At 45.1% G+C, this 19,812-nt stretch overlaps 1 protein-coding gene across 6 annotated transcripts in view; it reads right to left on the bottom strand.

Moving 5' to 3' along the window:
* The window catches only part of ST6GAL1 (ST6 beta-galactoside alpha-2,6-sialyltransferase 1), a 137,221-nt gene that overhangs the window by 5,222 nt on the left and 112,187 nt on the right, over positions 1-19,812 (bottom strand). For all 6 annotated transcript variants that reach the window (XM_082461536.1, XM_082461538.1, XM_082461535.1 and 3 more), the window contains 2 exons: positions 1,467-1,565; positions 59-233 (listed from right to left, as the gene is read on the bottom strand). In XM_082461536.1, the coding sequence (XP_082317662.1) occupies positions 59-233; positions 1,467-1,565 (274 nt within the window). The remainder of the gene's footprint in view (positions 1-58; positions 234-1,466; positions 1,566-19,812) is intronic.

Raw genomic sequence — 19,812 nt, 5'->3', positions numbered from 1 at the left:
GAAGGCTAATCTATTCTAGAAACAAGCACAAGAGGTCCTTCCCCAGACATGGACTCACCGAGCATCCCAGAAGACGGGGGGTTTGGCTGAATCTGCTCGGGGGAGATTTCTTGAATGATGTCCCACAGCTCCCAAGGCATCTGGGGCTTGAGGATGTAAAAGGGCTGATCAGGATGCAGCTTACGATAACTCTTGAAGTTATCGAAGAAACTGTAGTCGGGATTCTTGTACCACTGAAAAAGAAGGAAGAGGTCTTCTCAAGGAGAGCAACGTGCCAATGCCACTGCTGCCCCCAGGGGGTCATCCTCGTCTGAGGACTTGAGGGGAGGTGGGGAAGGACCAAGGCAGACTCCTGAGGCACAGCCCCTTCGTCAGAACAGATTCCAGCCTTCTCCTCCTCATCACAGCTCTCACTTGATAGTGGGGGACCCAGCACACAGCCTGTGCTCACCAAGCTTTGAGCTTGTTGACCCTGGAATGGCTTCAGACTTCAGGATCATAGAATCCGGGAAGGATATCAGAGCTGAGAGGGCCTCTTGGCCCTATCTAACCCCACCTCTCTTTTTTAAAGGGGTGAAAACTGGGGCACAGCTTGTCACATCTGTGGATTCACAGTCCTTGACCTGACCCAGGCAAATTTCAGTTCTAAGTGAGATCAGTACAAAACTGGAAACTGAGGTAGTGAGAGGACGGTGCCAGGGATCACCAGAGCCCATCAGCTATTGGTGTGTCCCACATAAGAATGACGTGTCCCAAGAACAGTGCTCTCTGTCCCTCCTCCCTAAAGCCACTCTCCTGTGGCCACTGCAGCCCATATCAGGGAGAGGCCAACTGACGTGTGTAACAGTGAGAGGGCCGTTCTGGAGAAGCTAGACACCAGCAGGACTGAGACTCTTTCTCCTTCCCTGGAAAAGCTGATGTTGCAGATCTGGGCCCTCTGCTTAGCAAATCAAGTCCCAGGGCAGGTGGCCCCCCACCCCGACACGCACACATATTCTGTTTTCCTTCTCTGTAAAATGGGAATAACCATGCTTCTATCTATCTACTTCTTTATGTAGTTATGAGAGTGAAATGAGAAGCATCCGGAAATTGGAAGTGTGGGGCGAGTATGGTAATATTACGTATAGAAGTGATAGTAACCACTGTCTATTCCTGCTGGTGCCCGTCAGGAATAATTGTATTACATGAACACAATCCACCCCAGACGGTGGGAAATGCAGCCACTGTTACACCTGGTACAGACCACAATTGGGAGACAAATACATGGCAATGCAGGGTGGGCATGGAGAGCACTGGTGTAGGACAGGGGTCCTTCTGAACCGCTAGTCCAGAAGTGGGGTGCCCTAAAATGGAAATAGCCAGCCCTCAGGGTGGTCCAGGTCAGCCGTGACTTTAAAACCCAGGACCTCGGGGAAATCTAGACAAACAGGTGACTCAATCCCAATTTCCCACAGACACCCACTTACCTTTGGGATATCTGAATGGTAAACAGACGGGTCCCATACAATTAGGATTCCTTCATTGTACAAACTGTCTTTGAGGAAGCGCCCTTCTGTGGTGACCAACTGCAGGAAGAAACAGACAATCTGTCACCTGGACATTTACATGTGAATGTTGGCTTGTAGTAATACCTGATACATCGTAAGTACCACCTGAGGCCCCAGAGCCCCATGAAGCTTCTGAGTTTTGGTGCAGCACTTAACTTGAGTAAGAAGAAGGCAAAGATGCCAGCCAGAACCCTGTGGACCTGAAAGGACATTTTGTCATAATTCATCAGCCATGGAGCAGAAAGGGTTCCACTCAGACTTTTGAGGTTGTTGGAGCAAGGGTACAGTGAATATGGCTCTGGGTATAGTCCCCTGCAGTCATACCTTATATGGGGGTCAGGGGAGTGAGGTTTAAAGTCAGAATCTCATATAACCAAAATGATCTCTGAAAAGCCCTTCAGTCACCTATAAAAAGCCAGCACGTAGTTATTACAAAGCATGATGGAGACGGACACAGGACATCTCAGAATCTAATACAGGCCATGCTTTCTGCAGCACTGGACCAGATGGCAGTATCTGTGGTTGAGCACCAAATGAAGTAGTCGGCTCGTGTGGAGGGACCATGGCATATGCAAAAACATACGCTTGAACGTGAGACTCTCACCAGGCTGGGGCAATGCTCGCGTGCACCCTGCTGGGGAACCAGCCACTGCTCCTCTCCTCCCCACACTCCCAGGCTCCCCTGCTCTCAGGCTGGCCTGGGCAAAATGTGACTGTGATAAGACTCCATGGGACGGATCAGTTTTGCAAAATCCATTAACAGCCTTTTAAAAAAGTATTTACTGTATACCCTTTGACTCAGTAATTTTACATTTTGGCATTTATCCTAAGAGAAGCTAACTTTGGGGAAAAATTATGAACAGAAATGTTAATTAAAGTACTTATCAAAATATGAAAAGTGTGGCAGCAGAAGGTGAAAACTACTAGACTTATTACAGAAAGACCTGGCTCAGTTCTTGGCTTTGCCACTTGTCTGATGACCGTGAGCAAGTCAGACAGTCGCCCTAGGCCTAGTGCAGGTAACACTGCCCTGCTCTCTCAAACAGGAGGTGTCTTGAGGATCAAATGCGGCACAGGAGTGAGTGAGAAAGAGACAGAAGGGGCCCCGAAGGCTTAGCAATGAAAGAAGCTGTGTCGCTCTTAAGGGACAAAGTTGTTTCGTGTGATCAGCTGTCAGTCACCTTAAAAAGCAGGTGGGAGATGATGTTGCCCAGGTGTAAAATGAACAAATGGCAGAAATCAAATCGAGAATTGACTGGAATTGAAAGCAAGAATCACAACAGTAATCCCTCCCCAGGAATTCCCTGGTGGTCCAGTGGTTAGGACTCGGCGCACTCACTGCCTGGGGGCCCAGGTTCAATCCCTGGTCGGGGAACGAAGATCCTGTAAGCCGCACAGCATGGCTCCCCCCCAAGAAAAATCCCTCCCCACCTCGATCACTCACTATCACGAAGGCTGAGACCTAATCAATGTCCCTGCAGTATCTGAAGACTGACTATGGGAAGATGGGTGGTCTGTACAACCAAGAATGGTAATTTGCCAAGAGCCTCTAAGGTCATTCAGCTACCCCATCCGCATACCTTCCCCCAGATGTAGGAAGGTCCTGGGAGCCTGAAGAATATAATCTTATTTCCTCAGTGTATCTTTGAAACAAGAGCTATGGGTGGTGGGCCCACCCTGGCCAGAGATTATGCAGTTGTACTGGGTGCTAAGGAGCCCCTAGGCAGTCACAGGGTGCCAGAGTGAGGATGGCCATGAGGTAAGTGAATGTTAAGGAACAAATCAGACTAGGCCAAGTCAAGGGAGTGAGGAGGGAGAGGGAAGAGGACCTGAACAGAAGAAACGACGTGTGCAAATCCCCAGATGTGAGAATACATGGCAGAGACTGCTAGGTGTCACCCCATACCCATCCTCTCTTTCCTCCTTGGTAACAGATACCTCAACACATGGCTACCTAAAATAAAGACTACCTGAAATAAAAATTTCCCAGCCTCTCTTACAGCTAAGTATGGCCATGTGACAAAATGTTGGCCAATGGTGTGTAAGCAAGTGTGACTTCCAGGAACTGTTCTTAGAGGCAGGGTTATGCCCTTCCTTGTTCATTCCTCCTTCCAGCTGGCAAAAAGTGGATGTGATGGCTGGAGCTTGAGCAGCCATCTTGGACTGTGAAGTGGAAGTCACATGTTAGAACGGCAGATGCACAAGGGAGTAGAAGCTTGAGTTCCTGACTCTCTGGAACACCATACCAACTCTAGACTTCTTTTACATGAAAAATACATTTTTATCTTGTTAAGCTAGTGTTGAGAGGTGGGCAGAGTATTCCTGTCACTTGCAGCCAAACCTAATTCTAATGAGTAGAGTGAATAGCTTTTTTGGGAATTGCAGTTTGTCCAGTGTGGCTTAGAAACAAAAGGAGAGCCAGAAGGGGTCAGAGAAGTGTAGGCAGGGGCCACACCAGGGAGCTTAGGGTTTCCTCAGTAGATTACAGGACCAATGAAGGCTTGTAAGTGAGAAGAATCCAAACAGACCAGTGTTCTGGACTAGAGTTTTTATAGAAAAGGAGATCAGATAGAAGCTGCTGCTATAGCCTAAGTAAAAAATGATGGGGAAATGAAGAAAAAGAGTTACAACTGTCAGCTGTAGACTTGCAGACTAACTGGTTGTTGAAAGTGAAGAAAAAAGGGGTCAAGGTGACTCCTGGACCTCAGGCCATTTCCTAAAATGAGAACATGGAAAGAAGAGCAGCTGGTATGTGCCTTTGGGATTGGAGTGGGGATTTGAAGTTCAAGGATGAGGCAACTGACCTAGAGTCCCACAGGTGAGAGGCCATAGGAACTAGGAGGGGCCCCACACCTTGCAACATTAAGCACTGTCCTCTTTCTGTGGAGAACACGGTAACTCACAGCACAGGAATTCAGCGCTGTAGTCCAAAGGCAGAGTGCGCGTCCTGGCAGACAGGGCTTTGCAAGGTAGACATGTTTGAGCGGGTGACAGGGAGGCTCCAGGGGGAAGCGGGGCACCCTCACACTATTTTATACATGACTTTCAAGACTAAACTCTACAATTTCACTCCCTGTCCCGTCCCACTCCACCCCCCACTCAAAAAAAAATCTGCCGGTATATTGAAAGTCTAAGCCTTAAGCTATGCTTCTTTCTGTGCAGAGGACCTGACACCAGGTGATTTATCCCTACTCATGAGTTGATTTATCCCTACTCACTTACCTTCTCTGGGCTCCAGGTGCCTTATTTATAGGACATGACCATCCTGTAAGTCCCTGCCTGGGTGACCAGCCATGTCTAGACAACATCTCAGTCTGTCATTTGTCCAACTGCAGCACAAGTGACTTAAAAATAAAGCTCTTCTCAAATGCTCCTGTACTCACCCACATGCACAGTCTGACCTGAGTTCAGGGATCCCCAGGGCCTCATGATGAGGAAAGCAAGTCATTGCCAGAGCAACGGAGCCCCCAAGGAGCACATGCCAGGAAAAGACTACACTTGGGAGATGGACTGTTGCTGTTTAGAAACCTGTTTAAAGTAAACTTTCCAGTCATAAAGTAAGAAATAGTCACTGCAGAAAGTTAGAAAATACAGGAATCTGCGCACACACACACACAATGCGCACACACACACACACACATCTATCTACATACATATAGAAGAAAATAATCATGCATAACTGCATTCTTCAGATAGTCCCACTGTGAATATGTGGGTCTTTTTTCTTACCAGATCTTTCTTCCCCTCTGTTATGAACTGAATTATGTCCCCCCCCAAATTCATATGTTGAAGCCCTAACCCCCAGTGTAACTATATTGGAGATAGGGCCTTTGGGGAGGTAATTAAGGTTAAACAAGGTCATAAGGATGGGGCCCTAATCTAATAAAACTGATGTCCTTATAAGAAAAGGAAGAGACAGCAGAGATCTCTCTCTCTCCCCCCAACCCAAATGCACATGTGATGGCATAGAGAGAAGGTGGCCATCCATAAGCCAGGAAGAGCCCTTGTCAGAAACCAACCTTGATGACACCTTGATCTAGTACTTCTGGCCTCCAGAACTGAGAAAATAAATCTCTATGTTTCAGCCACCCCATCTGTGGCGTTTTGGCATGGCAGGCCTAGGAAACTAATACACTGTGTGTGTGTGTATGTGTAGATATTGATATATCTTAACTATACAGTTTAGACTTAGTGGTTTTGTTAAACTCAGACAACAGTCCAGTTCGATGTCTTCTCGTTTACCCCTCACAATATTTCCAAGCCCCAAACAGGGCTTGAAAAGGAAGCTCTGAGAGGTTATGAAACTGGCCCAAGATCACACAGCTAGGAAGGGATGGAGCTGGGTTGCAAATCAAGGTATGTCTGACCTCCCACTGTCCTAGGCAATCTTTCAAAAATGTTGAGGGATGATAAAATAAAGTTCGTGTTCTGGCTGCCAGATTTGCAAATTTGCCACAGTTGCAAAGCTAGCTAGTGCTCTAGGAAGACAAAGAGGTCTTCAAGGTCTTCTGTAGACCTGAAAAATGATATGAAGGCTCTGGGCCTTAAGGGAAGGCCTGACCATTGTAAACTGGACCTGGACAGGGAAGTGCTAAACAGAAGGGCACCACAAATTGAAACCCACCACAAACCCCAAATCAGAGGGGCCCGTAATTCTACCTGGAATCACAGGAAACGTCATCCAAAGAACCATAATATATTAGAGGAAGTAAATGTTGGAAAGTACTTAAATGTTCAAGCAAAGGAGATTGAAAGAATAAGCTGTGAAACTCCCCCACAAAGGAGTACTATGCAGCTGCAACAAAGAATGAGGAAGATTTCTAAGAACTGATACGGAGCAGTTTCCAGAAGGTACTGGGAAAAAGCAGAGTGTAAAAGAGCATATATAGGCCACTACATTTTTGTAAGGAGTAAGGTGAATTAAAACATATATATTTATATATATATTTGTCTTTACAAATAGAAACATAGAAGTATAAATCACACAACAGTAGTCAGTTACCTACAGAGGGTGGTGGTGAAACAGGGTGGAAGGAATTCAGGAGTGAGTAACACTTTTCCAAGTATACCTTTTTGGATAGTTTTGAATTTTGCAAGCATGTTAATATTCTGTGTATTTTTTTTAAAGTAAGGAAAAGAAAAACCTAGAACTGGAACAAAATGAATACAGTTGAATTTCAAATGAATTCATAATCGAAGTGAAGAGAAACAGAAGGACTAATCGAGGTAACTTAGGGTTACCTCATTATTTGGCCATATACCCTCAGTCTTGGGCGGGGTGTGAAAGAGAATTGCAAACAAATCCTAAACTTTGATAGGTTTGTTTTATGTAGAGATATGCAAAACAATTTTCAAATTACTTTAGATGTACTATAGATATGAGCAAATAAATCAGTGTGCTGATGTTGTTAGAAGGGGGATTCTCACTTTGAAAGAAGCGGGGGTTACAAATACACAATGGGGAAGGCAAGGAATACCTTCATGTGGAAAGACTGAGGTATCAATTTGAGTCTGTCATTTCTAAAATAGGTATCTTTGCATGTATATGCATGTGCCTATGTAGATGTGTATACATACACACAGGTATGCATATATGTAAATGAATGAATACACATGTATGTGTATTGTGTGTGTACATGCATATATTTCCTCTACCTGCTGAAAGGGCCAAGAAGCAAAGACAACCTCGTTAGGCATGAACATATCTAGTACCTAGATCTTGGTTTCTAATACCATTTTTCACTTAAAGGAACCAGGGCTCCTTGGGAAAAACTGGCATATCCCAGAACTAGGGTAGGATAGTATGGGGAAATAAAACTTCCCAGGATCTCTCAGCACTCCTGCAAAAAGCCCCAGACTCCTGAGACTCTTTATAAACAATGAGAATAAAATCGATAGCTATTTGTCTAGTTAATTGCTCTTCTCTGACTCAAAACATAATAAAACTTCGCTTGTCTCCCCAAGAAGCTAAATGGTTATAGCTCAGACTATATCTCTAGGTTAATACAAAGATCTTCTAAGAGACCAGGAAGACCGGAGCAGGAGGAAAGAGCCCAGGAACTTAGGGACAGCTCTAAGTAAGTTTATTTATATTCCAAGGGGCTGGAGTAAGAAGGGGACTCTTTTTCAGGAGGGGAAGAGGACAGCTACCTCCTGCCTTTTATAAGCAAGGGAAAAAAATCACTTATTCTTTGTCCCTTGCTTATAGGGTACCTGGCTACTCATGTAGGATAATTGGCCTGGCTCTTATTGCATTGCACTAGGAATAAGAACTTAAGCAGAGACTAATGCACTTCTTACTTACTCTAAGGTATTTAAATAAGAAATCTGTCTCTGATCCAGAACACTTGTTGTGTGCATTCAGGATAAAATTAATAAAGATGAAATATTAAAAACCCAACAGATGATAGGTTACAAAATGAACTGGAACATCTTGTTATGCCAGAAAGTATAGAAGTATTTTAAAAAATGATGAGGGCATGCATGTCATGGGGAAACAAGAGCCAGCTTGAAGGAACTCCCACTAGCCAGGTCTGGGACAAGTTGAACACCTAAGTAGTTCAGAACAGTAATGAATTAGAAACCATTGAAAATATAGGAATCTCTGAGTTCTTACCAATAACAAATACAAAAAGAAAAGAAAGAAGGAAGAAAGGGAGGGAGGAAAGGAGGGAGGGAGGGAAGAAGGAAATATATGGAGGAGGAGAAGGGAGGCTTCTTGCTTATAATAAAATTCTGAGTGCCAGCTGGATGACATGGAGAAGGGAGAGCTGAAGTTAAAAGACCCATCATTTTTCAGCCATCATAGTAAAGACTGGCTCAGGCAAAAGTGATCAATGAATGTTAAACATAGGAGGGAATTTTGATCTGGAGCAGAATAATGGCACAGTATTAAAGTGTTCACTCATAGACCGCAAGGGAAAAATGTAATTATACAGTGGCCAAATCAAACAACACCATATCCAAGCTGAAGGGCAGGTGGACACTGGATGCCTCCTGATGTGATGCTCTTAGGAGGATACAGTGTCATTTGTGTAGTTTTCCAGCCAGGAATGCAGAAACTGAATTTAATACTGAGAAAGCATCAGATAAACCCTAAATTTTAAAAAAACTTTAAAGAAGGACTTTATTCTTCAAAAATGTCAGTGTCTTAAACGACAAAGGATATGGAGATATTCTAGGTTGAAGGAGACTGAAGAGGCGTAACAACTAGATGCAACACGTGACCCTAATCTGGATCTTGTGCTAGAAGAAAAAATATGCCATAAAAGACATTATTGGGTCAATTAACAGAACTGCAGTGCAGCCAGACTAAAGTATGGTATCAGTGTAAATGTATGAAGTTGATAACTATATTTTGGTTACATAAGACAATACTCTTATTCTTAGGAAGTACACATTAAAGTATTATCTTGGTCAGTTCAGGCTACTATAACAAAATACCACGGACTGGATGCCTTAAACAACAGACATTTACTTCTCACAGCTCTGGAGGCTGGGAAGCCCAAGATCAAGGCAGCAGCAGATTCAGTTACCAGGTGAGGGCCCACTTCCTGGCTTGCAGATGGTTGCTTTCTCCCTGTGTCCTCACATGGTAGAAAGAGAGCAAGCGCTAGTCTCTCTCCTTTTTTTTAATGACAGCAATCCCATCGTGGAAGCCCCTCCCTCAAGACCTCTTCTATACCTAATTATTTCCCATATGCCCCATCTGCAAATACCATCACATTGGGGCTTAGGAAGGACTTCAACATATGAATTTGGGGGAGAAACATTCAGTCCATAACGTTCTACCCCTGCATCCCCCCAAATCATGTCCTTCTCACATACAAAACACATTAATTCCATCCCAACATCCCCAAAAGTTTTAAACTCATTCCAGCATCAACTCTAAAGGCTGAAGTCCAAAGTCTTATCTAAATATTATCTAAACCAGAAGAGAGCGAAACGATTCAACCCGAAGTAAAACTCTTCTGCTGTGAACCTGTGAAACTGGATAAATTATGTGCTTCCTAAATACAGTGGTGGAACAGGCATAGGGTAGAGATTCTCATTCCAAAAGGGAGAAATTAGAAGGAAGAAAGAAGTGACAGGTGCCAAGAAAGTCTTAGCCTAGCAAAGTACATACCATTAGATCTTAAGGCTTGAGAATAATCCTCTCTGGTTTGATGCTCTGCCTTATGGACGTGGTGGGGCATCAGTCCCACCCGCGTGGCTCTGCTGGGCAGGAGTCACTCCCCCAAGGCCCTGGGCAGCTGCCATATGGCCTACTGAGGTCAAGGCAGTGCCCTGCCCCTTTGAAACCAAGGAGGCAGCCCTGATGGTCTCTGAATCACCATTGGGTTCATTCTTCCCTTGTCTTGAAGAATGGTATATGTTTGCGGGCAAAGAGCTCTCTAGTTTGGTCCTGTAGAATAAGTCTGACAGCCTGCCTTCATTTTGCCCTGTATCCACGCTCGTTCCGTTCACACTAGCAGTGTTTCTGCTGGGGTGGCTGATTAGGTCTGTGGTTCACTCCCACACTGACCTTTTTATCAAATGCTTGTTGGGCCATCCTCTTACTGTTTTTTTCAGAACAAGCTTTCTCATTTTTTGCAATCTAGATACGCTGAGAATTTTCCAAATCTTTAAGTTCTGTTTCCTTTTTGCTAAACAATTCCTTCTTCAATTCATTTCTCTCCTCTCACATTTTACTAAAAGCAGTCATGAGGAACCAAGCCACTCCTTCAATGCTTTCCCTAAGGCAATTTCTAAAAATTGCCTCAGCTAAATATCCAGTTTCTTCACTCACAAGTTCTACCTTCCACGAAACGTTAGAACACAGTTCAGCCAAGTTCTTTGCCACTTTATAACAAGGATCACTTTTTTCTCCATTGGTCAATAACGTGTTCCTCATGTTATTTCCATCTGAGAGCCCACACCAGAATGGCCTTTATCGTCCATATTTCTGCCAGCGTTCTGTTCATGATTATTTGTCTTCTCTAAAGAGAGGCGTTCTCTCCAGCTCTCCTCTTTTCTTTCTGAGTCCTCACCAGGATTCCCCTCTGTCTGTATTTCTAGCATGCCCTTCAGAACTCCTCCAGCTTCTACCAGTTACCCAGTTCCAAAGCCACTCGCATGCTTCCAGGTATTTGTTACAGCAGCACTCTGTTTCTCGGTACCAAAAAATCATAGTCTGCTCAGGCTGCTATAACAAAATACCATAGACTGGGTAGCTTAAACAACAGATATTTATTTCTCGTAGTTCTGGAGGCTGGGAAGTCCAAGGTCAAGGTGCCAGCAGATTTGGTTCCTGGTGAGGGCCCTCATCCTGGCTTGCAGATGGCCACCTTCTCACTGTGTCCTTACACGGCGGAGAGCAAGCGAGCTCTGGTCTCTCTTCCTCTTCTTATAAGGATCCTAATCCCTTTGTCATGGGGGCCCCACCCTCAGGAACTCATCTAAACATATTTCTCTCCCAAAAGCCCCACCTCCCTCCAAATACTATCATATTGGATAGTTAGGGCTTCAACATACAAATCTGTGGGAGAGCTGTAAACGTTCAGTCTGTAACAGATATTTAGGGCTTGATGTCTGTAATGTACACAACTTACTCTCAAATGAAAAAAAAATATTATGAAAGATGGATAGACCAGATGATATAGCAATGGGGTAAAATGAAAAAATAATAAGTGAATCTGGATAAATGGTATATAGGCATTCTTTGTATTTGTCATATTATTGCAACTTTTCTGGAAGTTTTCAAGTATTTTCAAATAAAAAGTTCAAAAAACAAAAAAAAACGAGGAAGTTTGGAGGCAATCCACTGAGTGAGCAGGAGGTTCTTTGGACTATACTTCATTCAACAAATATTTCTTGCACATCTACTACATAATGGGCACTATCCTGGGCACCTGGGCATTGGTCATCAATGAACAAAACAGGCCAAAAATGCCTCCTCTCATAGTGGGAGAGCTAGGCGATAAATGAGATGGATAAATTATATGATGGGAGTGAGAAAACATGGACTTAGAACGTGTCACCAGAGAGCCAGGAAAGAGCCCTGGAGAGGCTGTTAGGAAGGCTTCAGCGTACATGGGCCTGCCATTGTCCTCTGTGCAACTGTACAGCTCACCTTCTCCTCGCAGGCCTCAGTTATCTCATTTGTAAAATGAAACAATCAGGCAAGACCCTGGGCTTCACAAGGGCAGGGAGCATGTCGGTTTCTGTTTTGCTGCTGTTGTTGGCAGCTGAGTTCTAGCCCTGTTCACAAAGTCTGGCACGCAGCAGGTGATCAATAATTCATTCTGAAATGAATGAATGGCTAGTTGATCTCCGAAGTCCTTTCCGGCTCTGGGATTTCCAATACCATTTGGATCACCTTAAAGGATGTCATGTCACGTCAGACATCACATCTTATTCCACAGATATTAGAAGGATAATGAGGAAATATTATGAACAACTTTATGCTAACAAAGTCAATAACGTAGAAGAAATGAACAAATTTCTTGAAAGATATAGACTAACAAAGCTCAAGAAGTCAAGAAGAAACAAGTAACATGAATAACCCTGTATCTATTAAAGAAATATGAATTTGTAGCTAAAAACCTTCCCACAAGGTAAATTCTAGGCCCAGATGACTTTACTGGTGAACTCTACCAAACATTCAGGACAAAAGTAACACCAGTTGTACACAAACCCTTCCAGAAAATTTTAGACAAACAATTCCCAGCTCACTCTACAATGACAGCATTACTCTGATATCAAAAATACAGACAGACATAACAAGAAAGGAAAATTACAAACCTATATCCCTCATGAACACAGATGCAAACATTCCTAGCAAATGACGTCAAAGTGTAGACATTTTATGATTGAGTGAGATTCCGATGTAAGCACTGGTTGTGCATGGTGACTGAGCTGAAATGCGGTGTGAGGTCAGATAGCAGGTTATTTCAAAGATAGCTATTTTCCACAAACTAAATATAGGTTTTGAATGTTCCCTTCAAGATTCAGTAATGCCCTCACAGAAAGAACTCCATGCCAAAGATTTGCCTGGTCTAAACTTCCAGGCCTTGGGTACCAGCCCCACACTGGAGTACACCCTGCTTTTTTTCATTGCAGTAAGAACACTTAACATGAGATCTACCCTCTTAACAAATTTTTAAGTGCAAAATATAGTATTGTTAACTATAGGCACAAGGTAGAGCAGATCTCTAAGAACTTATTTATCTTGCACAATTGAAACTTTATACCCATTGAATAGCAACTCCCCATCTGTCCCTCACCCCAGCCCCTGGCAACCACCATTCAACAATCTGTTTCTATAGAGTATTACTCAGCATCAAAAAAGAAGGAAATTCTACCAAATATGACAATATGGATGAACCTGGAGGACATTATACTGAGTGAAGTAAACCAGACACAGAAGGACAAATAGTGCATGATTCCACTTATGTGAGGTATCTAAAATAGTCAAACTCATGCAAAAAGAATATACTCTGCTTCTGCACTGCACCTTTACTGGCTTTGTGTGTGTGTATGTTGGGGAGCGGGGTGTGTCTTTTTCTCTTCACCTAAATGGAAGCCCTTATGAGGAGGAGAGCATTGCATTCTCCTGCTCTTCCCCCATACTAGGCAGGGTCTTGTGGGAGCTTATTCGATTGACTGAATGGAACCTAGGTAGCTGGCTGCACACCAGATGGATGGGCTACACAAGGAAGAGAAGACCAAGGGCAGCTCCGGCATGTGGAAAACCACTTATGACCCGGAGGTTTGGAGTAAGAAGGCATCCTGTGTCCAATATCATCAAGTCGAGCCCCCTTCTCTGTTTCTGAAAAATATCAGCGACCTAGAAAAGCTTAAAGAAAGCTTAGGGGAGTTAATGTGCCGCCAGCAAACAAACCTAGATCCAAATCCACCTCTATTGCTTAGTTTCTGAGCTACCCAGAGCAACTCACTTCAACTCTTTGAACCTTAGTGTCCCCATGTAAAATGGTGTTTGGTGACCACACCTCATAGAGTTGTCATGAAATATTATAAGACAGGTATGGCCCTTAGACAACAGAAGTATTTAGTAAGTGGTACCAGCTAATATCTCAAGATAAGCCCCATTGAGTGATCTGGGCATGCCCTGGGTGAAGTCCAGTCAGCGCACGTACCACTATGCACAGGGTGTAGGTTTTCTCTTCCCAAACCTGTACAGGAGCTTCTAAGGAAGCCACTGGGCCCAGCAGGGGCTCAGCTGAGTCTCACGAAACCTTTACACTTAGAGTCACAATTGAATTTGTTTAAAGACCCACATTTAGCTATATGTGGTTTCCCTATTGAATCTCATAACAACACCTGGCACATACGTGCCTGCGTAGAGCTGCTGAAACTTCACGGTATGACACCGTTCTCTTTAAAAAGCCATCTTCTCAATAAGAAACCACCTCTTTGTTTTCCATGGCTTTGTCACAGGCCAGATGCACAAAAGGCTGTCCTCTGCATGTGAGGAGGCTGGGAGCTGAACAAACAAAACTGGCCCCAGCTGCCGTCCAGAGGAGCTCTCCCTCTGGGAGGAAAATGAGCTGCTCAAAGGCACAATTTACCAAACCCACAGCTATTCCCCCAGGAACTTTGGGGTGCCAGGTGCTGTCTGGGTGCGATGGTGGGGACTCAGTTTGCCCAGAAACAGACACAAAACAGCTGGGATAACCAACTGGGACAAAAGATAGAGGAGACAGACTGCCAGCTTCCTAGGATACCAAGATGAGAAAGGGCCACAATAGAAGGGCATCAGTCACATGTCAGTATCACAAGGAGCAAGGTCACGCGGCTGCCCGTGACCAGTGTTAAAGCTACAGGCTTGATGTTTAGTGCCACTTACAGAAAGAGAGGAAGGAGGGTCAGCGTGCCTGAAGAGGATGGGAAGGGCTTTCCTGAGAGTGGATTGGGCACCCTGGGAAGTCGGCCACCCCCTCTCAGCCCCGGCAAAGGGACCACAGCCATCCAGAAGTGCAGGGAAAACGCTGTACCTCGGTGGAAAACTGTGCATTGTCTGCAGCAGTCCCGTCCTCTTCACCAGATTCTAATCCTATGAGAGCTGTTTTGCAGCGCTTCGTAAGTTGTAGCGAACTACAGACACGCTTATTCAACCTTGCCCAGTAGAGTTTCACTTAAATTCCCTCTTCCTCCTGCCCACCTCGTGACAAAAGACAGTTGCATTCCTTTATTCAAATTTTGTACTGTTTTGACTTTTCCTCTGAACCGGTTATAACATCAGCCTGGTTCCCTCCTCATATGAATAAAATAGACACTGTCTGTATGATAGTCATGAGCTTACATTTTCCTGAAAATTATCCTTTAATTTTCTCCCTTCTGCTGGACACCTCTGAAGCGGCCCCAAGCTGGCTGACAGCCCTGCTGGGAGCCAAGATGCCCACTTGCCTGGGAAATGGGAGGGCACGGTGACTGCCCAGCAGACACAGGCAGGCCTTCATGCTGCACTAGTGACGACGGCCACCCTTTACAGAGCCTTTGCTTCAGCATGTGGGCCTCTGAGTGACATGCTCCACGCTCAGTAATCTCACTAGAGCCTACAAAGACCCAGCAGGGTAACTTCTCTTATTTCCCTTTACAAATAAGGGAACTGAGGCTCAGAAAGATAAGGCAACTTGCTCAAGTCACTCATGCAGTAAGTACTGAGGGAGAAATTTGATCAAGGTCTGTCTCTTAATTCCCAGGCAACCTTACCTTGGCTTTATTTTCTTTTATTGAGGTATAGTTGGTGAACAATATTATATGTTTCAGTCACAATATAGTGACTACGTTTAAAGGTTATACTCCATTTAAAGTTATTATAAAATATATTCCCTGTGCTGTACAATATATCCTTGCAGCTTTTTATTTTGCACCTAGTAGTTTTCTACCCCTTAATCCCCTGCCCCTATCTTGCCCCTCCCCACTGGTAACCACTAGTTTGTTCTTTGTATCTGTGAGTCTGTTTTTTTGTTGTTGTTGTTGTTACATTCACTAGTTTGTTTTATTTTTTAGTTTCCACATATAAGGGATATCATACAATATTTATCTTTCTCTGACTTATTTCACTTAGCATAATACCATCCAAGTCCATCCATGTTGTTGCAAATGGCAAAATTTCATTCTTTTTTTATGGCTGAGTAATATTCCATTGTATATATGTACCACATCTTTTTTATCCATTCATCTGTTGATGGACACTTAGGTTTCTTCCATGTCTTGGCTATTGTAAATAGTACTGCAGTGAACATTGGGGTGCATGTATCTTTTCTCAGCATCGTTTTTGTTTTCTTTGGATATATACCCAGGAGAGCAATTGCTAGAAATTAAAGTTTCAGAATCTTTGAGGACTGAGGGTTAGTTCTTCACTAAACACCTGGAAGAGATGCCCGAGAAGGGAGTAGCCTCCCGAATCCGAGAGAATTTTCAGGCCTCCTCCGTGCTCCCTCTCTTGCTTGCAGTTTCCTACTGATCTGCAGATCATACCACCCCTGAGCAAACAGAGCTGGATTTCTCTCTGAATCCACACTCCCCAACCTCAAAGTGGCTAGCATGGCCTGGAGACCCTACTCCATTCCTCTGGTTTACTCTTTCCTCAATGACAATTTCAAACCTTCTTGGCTCAAACCTCCTCTACTGAAACCTCTCTTCCCCTCAGCCTCCCTACGAAAAGCCTCCTTTTCTCTGTACCCTACTTTGCAGAGAAAATCGAAGCCCCTTCATCCTTCCACTAGAGACTGCCTCCAGCTAGTCCCCCTGCATCCTTCTTCCCTTCTGACCCCTCCTGCTGGGGTTAATCCTCCACTAGGCTTTGGATCCACCACTCCCACCACTGACTTAATTATCTCCTCTTTTTAGTATATTCAATTTCTCTATCAATTGGTTTTCTCCTCATTAAATTTGTGTGTGTGTGTGTGACAAAATATGTATAACATAAAATGCACTCTTTTAACCATTTTTGAGTGTACAGTTCAGTGGCATTAAGTACATTCATGCTGTTATACAACCATCACCACCATCCATCTCTAGAACTCTTTCATCTTCTGAAACTGAAACTCTAGATCCATTAAACAACTATTCCTCTTTCCTCCCAGGCCCTGGTAACCACCATTCTACTTCCTGTCTCTAGGAGGTTGACCACTCCAGGGACCTCATATAAGTGGAATCATACAGTGATTGTCCTTTTGTGACTGTCTTCCCACTGACTTTTAAACATACTCAATTCTCTGCAATCTAAAAAATGAAAAGAACAAAAACTGGCCCTGGAACCCTCAACTCTCTACAGCTATTGCCCTATTTCTCTCTGCCTGCCGGAGCCAGCCTTCTTGCAAGAACTCTCCACATTTTCCTCCCTCCCCACTCCTCCACACTCTCCAATCTGGCTTCTGGCTTCACCGCTCTCCCCAACGGCTGTCACTGAGGCCAACGGTGGCCTCCATTTTGCTAAGGAGAGAACGATGCTTTTCGATCTTCTTCTAAATTGGCCTCTCAGCAGCGTCTGATGGCTCTGACCTCTTTCTCGCTGCTCTCATTACCCAAACCCCCTGCATGGACTTTTCCTCTCTCTACTCTCCCTCTAGTGCCCTCATTTGGTCCCACTGTTTCACTGCCACATAGATAGAGACGATTCACAAATCCTCATCTGCAGCCCAGACCTTTCCACCGAACTCCAGTCCCATCTCTATAACCGCCTACTGGACCTCTCTTCACAGACACGTAAAAGGCAGCTCAGACCAACCATATGCAGAACCACAGTTTTTATCCCTGCCGCCCCTCTCTGACCCTACCCCTCACAACCCAAATCATCTCCCAGTACTCCTTTCAGTCTCAGTGACTAGCTGGCCAGTTACACAAGCCAGAAACCCAGGCGCACCTGTGGCCCCCCTCCCTTCACCTCTCACACCCACCCGCACACTAGAGCCTGGTGACCGCACACGCTGAGTAGCTCTCAAATCCATTCTTTTCTCACAGTCACCTTCGTTTCCACTCTGGCGCAACTGCCAGCATTGCTAGTCCAGACGAGTGCAAGAGCCCCCGAAGTGTGTCTGTCCATCCACCGCCCCCACTGCACTGATCAGATGGAAGCCAGAGGGGTTTACAAAATGCAAGTCTGGCCATGCCTCGGAGAAGAAAACAAGCACCGTGGCCTGGCTCCTTCTCACCCTCAGCCTCGTCCCTCTCTACATCCCCACCAGCCAGACTCACCTCTTCCCGGGCCCTGGGGCGTCCCAGCTCCCTTCCACACAGGCCTCACCCACGCTGCTGCCTCTTCCCGCACTTCTCGCCGTCTACCCTTACTCCTCGCGCGCAGTGAAGACTCACCTCCTCACTTCTTCCTGACTTGCCTGTCTAGGGAAGATGCCCCTCTATGGGCTCTGGGAGCAGCTTAACCCTCTCCTTTGTAGCTGTCTGTTGTGACTTTATATTTGTCTGTATGACTGTTGGATGGTATCGCGAGAACAGGGCTGGGTCTGTCTCGCTCACCAGCGCACCCTCCACACCCACCTCAGTTCCGCGCTCGTAAATATCAGAGCAGGTAACGCGTATGCGTAAGTGCCGGCCGCTAAATGCTTTGCGCGGATCTTCTCACTTCTTCCTCACCGCCACCCTGTGAGGAGGTACTGTTATTCTCCCCTCTTTACAGAGGCATAAGGAGCTTAGGCGTGATCGCTTAGCTAAGAGAGGCAGAGCTGGTCTCCACGGCAGTCAGGCTAGCTGCAGTCTCCGTACTGACCACTGCGCTCTACGCAGCACCGTCCCTGTTTGTGTTAGGAAGCAAGGGTAAATAAACCTTTCTCCTGGGTATTTAGGTACCATCTGATACAGAAGCGGAAGTTAGGCATTAGCATTCCCTGGGGAGCCCTCCAGCTCCAGGTTTCTGTGACTGCAGCACAAGAAGGGACAGGAGAAAGAAGGGAAAGCTCATCCCAACCCCTCTGCCTGATTTTCTAGACTTGCCAGAGTCTGAGCAGCCATGAAGCTCCAGCCTCACGTCCCTCTGTGGTGCAACACGAATCCAGACCCCATCCCCACCCTGCCAGGGCTGTTTGAGTGCCCCCTCGTCTGCTGTGCAGCTCTGTCCTGCCAATCCCACTGTTTGGATGCCTTCCTAGTACTGTTTCTCTAGATCCTGCCCATCTCTCAAAGTCTAGCTCAAGTGCCACTTGCTCCAGAGAGTTTCTTGCCGACCAATCTATTTCTTTTAACCTGCCCTCTTATAGCTTATCATAAAAGTAATGTAAAAAACCCCAAACACAAGGTTGAACAGAAACAGGTATTAGAAGCACAGAGAGGCTGCTGGAGGATGTTACAGTGTTAGAAAGTGACAACATCCAACATCATCATCCAAATAATAATAGAAGTATTAGAAGAAGAATCGAAAACAAGATGGTGGCCTCTTGCAAAGGAGTTAAGTCCCATCATAAAAAGGTTCCTAGGACTGTGGGCCTCAGATGGAAAGCAGGCCATGCAGGAAGCAGCTTCTGCCCAGATGGTGAGTTCCTGAAGGTCAGGCAGTGAAGGGATTGCTGAGAGAAACAGGGAAGTGGAGGCCTGGCAGAGGGGAAGAGAAATGCATATTCTGCTGGGACGGTGCTGAAAGGGCACTTAGGGTCACTTCCAGGACCCCATCCACACCCACGAGCCCTAGGAAAGTGTACAGAGTCTAAACACTGACATAAAACCCCCCAAGGCTTACACGTATACTCAGAAAAAAAACAAACATTGGTGGTCGGGAGTCAGGTGGATGGGTTTATAGCCCTATCATGCTATTTTTGATGTATGTGCAATCCAGTTTTTTCCACTAATTCAATCCATTAGCAGAACTTTGTGGCAAGAGTACTTCTCAAGTTCCCATTAGTATAGAGAAATCAGCATATGCTACCTGGAAATACTTCAGGAAATGAATAGTCTAGGGGGATTCATGAGGTAATACCTGAATTGTAATGCTGTATTACACATAATTACACTGTGATGCTGTCTTATAATACTTGGATAAGGTTTTACAGCATATAAAGCACACCCACGTGCATTTGTTCATTTACTTTTCACGACACTCCTCTCTCTCCCTGGATATCCTCTGCTGTCCCTCGGGCAACACTCTGGATGTGACCTGCGGCCACAGCGACAGCAGAACTCGGCTTTCTCTGGACACTGGACACCTCCAGTAAAGCAGGCTAATGCCACAGGGGCTTTCCCATGACCACAGTACCAGGCTGCATCATGGAATCACTGTCTTCTCTTTCTCCATGAGGAATCCGGGACGTAG

Source organism: Balaenoptera physalus, assembly GCF_965194825.1.
Source record: "Balaenoptera physalus genome assembly, chromosome: 4".
NCBI lineage: Eukaryota > Metazoa > Chordata > Mammalia > Artiodactyla > Balaenopteridae > Balaenoptera > Balaenoptera physalus.
The sequence above is the reverse complement of the archived record's forward strand: the minus strand, read 5'-3'. Positions and strand labels throughout refer to the sequence as shown.